Raw genomic sequence first — 8,179 nt, 5'->3', positions numbered from 1 at the left:
CAAATTCATCTTATATATATATATATATATATATATATATATATATATATATATTGTAGAGATTATGATATTAATTTCATCTTTCACCTTTTTCTTTTTCTTGACGTGTGTTATAAAAAAAATTATCACTTGAAAATTAAAATTTCAATCGTTTTTTTTTTTGTTATATAAAGGAACAAATTCAACTACATAGAATAAAATAAAGCAAGTCAATTAAAGAGAACTAACAGAAAAATATAACAAGTCAATGACACTATCATTTACATATTAGAGTTTCACAAAATAGGGGAATGAGATGAGAACAGTACTACAATATTATATATGAGCAATGAATAATAGTGTATTATTAGTAGAGAAAAAAATGGAGAAGACAGGAGCATAGAAAAAAAATATGAAAAATTCACTTGAAAATTCTTGAAACACTTGAAAAGTCACTTCAAACAATCCTTCAAAATCCGATGGGTTTGGATGAGATTGTTTTATGAATCTGGTATTTATAGATAACACTAGAAAGTCCTTCAAAATCTCTCTCATACAACAATCCTTTAAAATCTTTATATTTTTGAATACCAATAGATTGTTTTTAAGTTGTAAAAAATCTTAAATGAATACCAGTGGATTTTAATGGACTCTTTAAAAAATCTTGAAAATCCAGATTGAATACCACTGGATTGTTTTTAAGTGACATAAAATCCTGATTGAATACCAATGGACTTTTTTACTCAAAATTTTTTTTTTAAATCCTACGAAATCCTAAACCAATACACCCCCCTAAGGCACCATTTTTTCTTCAGTAAAAAGGTTTAATTTAATGAATGGAAAATTAAAATTATCCCGGTAATTATAAAACTAGTGCAAGAAAGACTTTGTGTATGTTTTAAAAATAAAAAATAAAAATAACAGAACAACTATGTGCGTGAGAACACAGATTACAGTTTTTTAATAGATGTGTACAGGATACATTAGAAATAGAAAATGTGTGAACCAAAAGAAATATTTTTTTGGCTTACCTATTTTTGGAGTCTTTATATTTTGCCTCTAAAATTTAAATTTGTATTTTTAATTTCTAAAATATCAAAATGATTATTTTAATCCTCAAAATTTAAAGTTGTTTTTTTTTTGTCTTTGTAATTTTAAAAATTATTTTAGTCACTAATATTATAACTGATAGTGAAAATTTGAGAGAGATTAAATAGTAATTTTGAATAATTTGGAGACTAGAAATACAAGTTAGAAATTTCAGGGGTCAAAATAATTTTTTTTTTAAATTATAGGAACTAAAAACACAAATTTTAAATTTGAAAGACAAAAAACATATACAGAAGATTGTATGAACTAAAAATATTTAAGTCTATCATTTTATAATTTAAGATAAAATAATTTTTTAGTTCTCAAAAATTCACTTTATCATTTAATTTTTTTTTTATTATCAAGAAATATTTCTTGTTGAATATACTTTTCGAGAGTTTGATAAATACTAAATAAGTAGACATCATTTTTTAACTTGAAATTTTTGCTTTTGTAAGAGGTAAGATTCAAACTTTGAACACTTGATCAAATGACAGGAGTCTTTCACCACTTATGTTATATAACTAAACTTTTTAAGTTTTTACCATTACTTATTTTGTAATGTCATGTTTGTGAGTCACATATACTTATTAACTTGATATTGTGAAGAGAAAAAAAAAACAATCAGAAGTCTTTCATCTCAAGATTTCTCTCTCTGTGCTCCTAAACCAAGCGGGAAAAAATATCTTATTATAGTTTTTCTTGCGATGGATTAAAATTTTTGTGCGAATGAAGATGTAACGTTATAACGGTCTGGTGGAAGGTGTATTTACTTTTTAGCATGAAAATATTAACGTTATAAAAATAAAAAAAAAATTAACGCAGGAAAAAAACAATTTAAAAAACATAATTATAAAAAAAGTAAAAAATATTTAAACCTGTAATTTACAGATTAGAAGAAGAGAATGCATAAAGATTGTGGATAATGGGGGAATGAATTATTTATTGACATTGATTCGTTGAAAAGAAAAAGGAAGAAGAAGGAGGGCAGTGCACGTAAAAGGAAATAGAGGGTTTTGTGATGGGCAATTCCTTCGGATGTTCGGCCTCCGGCGAGAGGCTGGTGTCGGCGGCCAGGGACGGCGACTTGGTGGAGGCCAAGATGCTTCTGAGCTTCAATCCCTGTCTCGCCAAGTATTCTACCTTCGGTGGCCTCAATTCCCCTCTCCACTTCGCAGCTGCCAAAGGCCACAACGACGTATTTTCACTCACCCTTTTCGTTTCTTTTTCTTTTCTTTCCGCTTTTTATTTATTATTTTTCTATCTTGTTAGATTGTGGCATTGTTGCTGGACAATGGAGCTGATGTCAATTCCAGAAATTATTGTGGCCAGGTGACCCTTTCTTAATTTTATCAATAGGAGAACAAAAATAAAACTGCATCATGTGATTACTGATGGCTGAGATGCTTGAATTTATTTACTGCTGAATTTTCATTAGAGGTTCCGTTTTGTGTTTGGCAATTGGAATATACATTTTTTCCATTTCTGGTAGGACGCATGGATAGAGTGTGCATTGTAATAACCGATCAGATCCATGGATCTGGTCTCAATTCAGTCGAAGCAGCATAACATGAAGCTTTTTATCACAATTTCTTTCGATATATTCCCCAACCCCCTTTTAATGCATGTTTGTGTGAGGCTTTACTAATTTCATATTATGGTTTGCTATTCATGATCTGAAGACGGCCTTGATGCAAGCTTGTAGATATGGGCATTGGGAAGTTGTACAGACACTTTTGCTCTTCAGATGCAATGTGAGTCCTGTTTTTCTTTTTCTTTTTCCCCTCTTTCTATCTCAACTTTTTCTGAGTTTCACAATAAATTTGTATTTACCATAACATGGAGATGGGAGGTCATACGGTTGGTTTGAGAAACTACCTGCTAAGTGGTACTTGATTGCTTTGTTTCTGTGTGTTTCTTTCCTCTTTGCATGGTAGAAGTTGATTTCAGAAGTCACTTGACTGTAGCCTATTAAATAACAGGTTATGAGAGCTGATTATCTTACTGGGAGGACAGCACTTCACTTTGCAGCTGTGCATGGGCATGTAAGGTGTATTAGACTTGTTGTGGCTGACTTTGTACCAAGTGCTCCTTATCAAGCTCTAAATGCCTGCACGGATGTTGACAAGGGTGGTGGATCAAATGTGAAAGGCAAACATGAGCAAAGGTATCCGTTTCCTTTTCATTATTTATTCTCATAGTAAGATGTTATTGTAGTGAATTTTATATGTTATAATTTACATTTGACTAATAGGTTTGATGACTGGTATGCTTTTATTTAAATTTCCTTTGTATATTTCATCAACTATGGAGTATTTCATTTATTTCTCACTTTGATTTTTCTCAAATGTCCTACATATGCAACTACATGCTTTTACTTACTTCCTCCAAGAATAAGTAAATCTTAGATAAAAAATTTAGTTGTAAAAAGGCATGCATAATTTTATCAAGGGAATGATGACAATGAGATTTTGTTCAGTGTTCTTGCTGTTACAAGAGTTAAGGCCTGACTTCACTAAAGTTGTCATTTAGGTGTGCAATTTATTTACTTTATTCCAGTGCAGTGCCCTGTCCAAGTTTGTAAATAAGGCTGCTGATGGTGGTATCACTGCCCTTCATATGGCTGCGTTAAATGGGTACTTTGATTGTGTACAACTGCTGCTTGATCTTAATGCAAATGTGTCTGCTGTGACATTTCATTATGGAACATCAATGGATTTAATAGGTATTTCTTTTTGTTTAACATATTAAATATCTCTAAGGCTGTTTTCTGCCGTTCAACACAACTAACGTGATTTGATGTAGGTGCTGGAAGTACTCCATTGCATTATGCTGCTTGTGGGGGCAATTTAAAATGCTGTCAGGCAAGAATTGTTTGAATTTTGATTGTGAAATACCTTCTGGCCCTTTCCTTTGAAACTGGAAATAATGTTATTCTTTTTTCAGATCCTTGTTGCACGAGGTGCAAGTCGGATGGCTTTAAATTGCAATGGGTGAGATATCGTTAGACATTGTAAATAGGTATTTTGGCTCAAACTTTTACTTGCTTGATAATATATTAATACAAATTTGCATTTTTTCTTTTTCCCTAGGTGGCTTCCTCTTGACATTGCTAGGATGTGGGGGCGTCATTGGCTTGAACAATTACTGGCACCTAGTTCTGATACCACAATACCTACATTCTCTCATTCAAAATACTTGTCCTTGCCTCTTATGAGTGTGCTCAACATAGCTAGGTATTTTGCAATCCACTATTTTTGTTTCTCCAAGTCAACCCAACTGTTTTTCATGTGGAAATCTATTTAGATAATGAAAATAACAGACATATAGGGGAAGATTTCTGTATATATTTTTGGCAGATTATTGGGGACCATGAATAGCCCATTGAAAATAAAGCAAAATAATTTAGATAAGCTACGAAAGTAGGAATGTATACACTCATTACCCCTCATTTAGATAAGAAAAGGAGGAGAAAAAACTTGCATGCCTGAACTTGTGATCCATCAGCAGAACCTTAATTTACTCATCACAATGAAAATTCAATTGTATGTTACAAGGCAATCATTGTTACACTTTGTTTCATTTTCTAGATAAAAAAGAATGGGATACCATGCCTTTTGAAATAGTTGATTCAGTTGAATTGTGAATTGTAAGCCAATGCAAATGAGAGTAATCATGTGAAGTTGAACAGGACATTGTAACTGTGTTGGTAGACTCTTATAATGGGCATTTGATGCACCATCTGTGTTGATTGATAATATAAATATTGGAAATAAATGAAAGTTTGAAATGTCAATTGACATAACCAATATTTTGAAAGTAAATTACTCCCTCTTATCATGCATTTTATGTTCACTACTCAGAACTCTCCTTCATTGAAACTACACAAATTTATTTATAAAATCTGCTACAACTAAATCTGAATTTCTGTCTGACCTGGCCTCACGGATTTGTTGATTTAGATATTAGCTGAAGTTTATTTTGTAGTTAAATATTAAGAAAAGGGGAAGACGCATTCCTATGTTGAAAAATGGTGCTAAGATTGATTTGAAATAACTGCAGAGAGTATGGATTGCGATCATCTGCTTCCTCCTCGGATGAGATTGACTTTTGTGCTGTATGCTTGGAGAGGCCATGTTCAGTGGCTGCAGAAGGTACTGGTTTCTTTATCTTTTGAATATCTGTTTGCTTGCCTTCTGCATGTAAATATCTAATGAACTGCATCGGTTCAAAGTGGACCCAGATCCTAATTCCCTAAAGCAGGGAATTATATAAGGAGTAAGGACTAGTTTCCAAAACCCAGAAAATACAATAGAAATATCATTGAGAGCATAATAAGCTATCATACCTTTGTGTGTCTAGCCTCACGCTGGGGGAGCGGGTGTCTCGTCCTCTGTCACCATATTTTCACCCTTTTTTTGCTCACAATTTCAAGATTCTGGTATTAGAATTTGAAACACACATTAAGCTCTGCATAATAGCTTAAGTGATATCATTAGATTATACATGCAGGATGTGGACATGAGCTTTGTGTAAGATGTGCACTCTATCTTTGCTCAACAAACAATGTTTCTTCCGAAATGCTTGGCCCTCCTGGCTCTATTCCTTGCCCCCTTTGTAGACATGGAATTGTATCTTTCGTGAAGTTACCAGGTTCCCAAGCAAAAGAAAATAAATTACACGTGTCCCTTGGCCTGTGTACCCCATGCATGCTACATCCAGGTGACATAGACCGGCCATCCCTTTCTCGTACACCAGAGATTGGAAGAAATCGTGTAGCTTCTGTTCCTTCGGAGATACTCTGCCCCGTCACTTGTAGTCCATTTCCATCTATGGCAATTCCCATGTGTACCTGCAATGATGGTCCATGTCCATCATTTGAACCCCGTGAAGTAGAAACACAAGATGAATCAGCTCATCATTCTCAAGAATCAACAATGGATCAGGATAAAGTTGAAGGGCCAAGACTGGATAAAACAACCTGTTCTAGCATGTTCTGGGGTAGAAGAAGTTGCAGCAGGGAGCACCAATGCAATTCAGAAATAAATGCTTGATTCGTGAGGTGCTTGTATGACCTATGCTTGTGTTGTGGAAACCTAGTACAATTTATATTAACACAGCAATCCATAGTTGCATTATTATCTAGCCTCAAATAGTGGAACTCGAGATATCTCTAGAAGAGAAAAAACTGTTCTGCAGATCTGCTTGGTCGCAAAAGCTGTATGCTAGAAGATAGATACAATTCTGGTGTTTCAGCAACAGAACCACCCTCTGGATATGTCCTTTTGTGATATTTAGAGAGCGTGTGTGAAATTAGTTTCGGTTTCTTGAGATTGTTATTGTGATTATTGCAATTTGTTTTTCATTTTATCAAAGAAAAAAGTGTCTTCCAAGGGGAAAAGAATATCGTATGCTTGTTATAGCATGTATCATGTTAGGAGAATCTGTATATTATGCTTGCCATGAATTTATAGGTTTACAGAGCACAAATTTGGAGACTGAAACTTGCTGATGCAGTTATAAATACCTCTTTTTATGGACTTGAGGGTTTCTATCATCAACATTAATATTGCGCTGCTGAAATACTACTTTAAGAAAGTATGCTTGTTTAAATTTGCAGGTAATGTATTTGTTGTTGCCAAATTTGTTTCTGTAAAGGGAACTTTTTGTGATGATTCTTAATAGAGTTGCTAATGCACAACGGTCAACTGATTGTGACAGCATGGTAGAGTGAATTCCGTCTGTTAGCTATTAGGTGGAGCTTCGGTTATAGGTTCTGTAAGTCTTTGATGGAAGTCGAAATAAAACTAGGTTTTTAATTACTTGTAGTATACACAACTTAGGTTATTTTTTCAAAAGATCAAATTAAGTTTCTCAATTAAATTATGATTGTTGGAAAGGGGGAATTTTTAATAGTAACAGAGATGAAATCCAACAAAGAAATGTAACAGAGAGTCGATTATCAAAACCCAAGTCAAGAAATTTAAGCTTGTACTAAAATTTATCATGCCTTCCAAAGGAATTTTATTCTGAATAATTTCAATAAACGAGAAACAATACAAATTTACAACCCTATCCCTATATTTAGTTTGTTGATCAAGTTAAATTCAATTGAAGTTGTCAAATCTATTAGCCATTAGGTCTGCCCCAGCGAAAATGCTGGCCCATGAATTTAGCTTTTCAAATTGGCTAGATGTGTATTTCACAAGGATCATATATCTCTATTGGTTTTTTTAGCATGTAAAAACCATTAAAAATAGATATTTGTAGCCCAAGTTATAGTAATGTCAAAATGCTGTCCAACATGGATACAAAGAACAAAACTTAGACAACGGTTAGTGTTGTTGTTTAATTAGAATTAGAATTTTATTTCACTAATATATATTAATAATAAATAGAATTAGAGAACAATAGAAACAATACAAAAAAGACTTAGTTATGATACATAGTCACTTGCCATAAAATATCTTCACGAATTCACCTTCTTAAAACTAGCACGACATAGTAATACAGCGTTAGTTATAGATTTAGCTAGATTGAGGCATACTACGAGGATTCCATTTATCTTGAATTTTATTCCTCGATGTACTTTATGAAGAAAAATAATGGTTATTGGACGATACTTTATTTTCGAAATTTGCAATATCTCACGGATTTCAATCAATTTCCTTTCCGTGCAAAATTTGCGCTAAATATTAAAATGTCTTTAACTAAATTGGTCAAAGTTGGGTAAATTAATGAATCTTTTGTAAAGAGTAATTCACAACATATGTGCAAGAATTTTAGTTCAAGTGAAATAAGGTTTTTAGTAACTGACTTTTATATAAGCGGAATTGACTTTCACTTTATGGATTTGAAACTCACTTTGTAGAGGATTAGAAGAAAGAAAATGTGAAAAGAGAGGGGGAAAAAACTTGAATTGGAGAATAAATTTAGAAAGAAAAAATCTAAATTTTGTTTATTAAGTTAAAGCTATTTTTTCTTTCTGATTTATTTTCAATGATTTTCTTTAATTTTCTCTACGTCTAAATATAATCTAAAGAACATTTAATAATAATAATAATAATAATAATAATAATATAATCTAAAGAACATTTCTTTATGCTCTCCT

The 8,179-nt window shown here is 32.5% G+C and overlaps 1 protein-coding gene across 1 annotated transcript; it reads left to right on the top strand.

Annotated features, from left to right (window-relative positions):
- The first annotated feature begins 1,960 nt into the window (after positions 1-1,960).
- LOC109793977 (E3 ubiquitin-protein ligase XBAT33) lies at positions 1,961-6,608 on the top strand. The gene is made up of 10 exons (XM_020353456.3): positions 1,961-2,266; positions 2,341-2,400; positions 2,751-2,822; positions 3,051-3,235; positions 3,633-3,793; positions 3,874-3,932; positions 4,015-4,061; positions 4,161-4,304; positions 5,131-5,222; positions 5,581-6,608. The coding sequence occupies exons 1-10, from the start codon at positions 2,090-2,092 to the stop codon at positions 6,120-6,122; spliced, it is 1,539 nt and encodes a 512-aa protein (XP_020209045.1). The 5' UTR covers positions 1,961-2,089; the 3' UTR covers positions 6,123-6,608.
- The last annotated feature ends 1,571 nt before the right edge of the window (positions 6,609-8,179 follow it).

This window comes from Cajanus cajan, chromosome 7 (assembly GCF_000230855.2).
Source record: "Cajanus cajan strain Asha chromosome 7, NIPB_CcT2T_4, whole genome shotgun sequence".
Classification (NCBI taxonomy): domain Eukaryota; kingdom Viridiplantae; phylum Streptophyta; class Magnoliopsida; order Fabales; family Fabaceae; genus Cajanus; species Cajanus cajan.
The sequence above is the reverse complement of the archived record's forward strand: the minus strand, read 5'-3'. Positions and strand labels throughout refer to the sequence as shown.

Bases quoted from the DNA above. Each gene is read 5' to 3' on its own strand.
- LOC109793977 (XM_020353456.3), top strand. From the start codon at position 2,090: ATGGGCAATTCCTTCGGATGTTCGGCCTCCGGCGAGAGGCTGGTGTCG. The intron at 2,267-2,340 runs GTATTTTCACTC...CTATCTTGTTAG, and splicing joins CTGCCAAAGGCCACAACGAC to ATTGTGGCATTGTTGCTGGA. The intron at 4,062-4,160 runs GTGAGATATCGT...CTTTTTCCCTAG, and splicing joins ATGGCTTTAAATTGCAATGG to GTGGCTTCCTCTTGACATTG.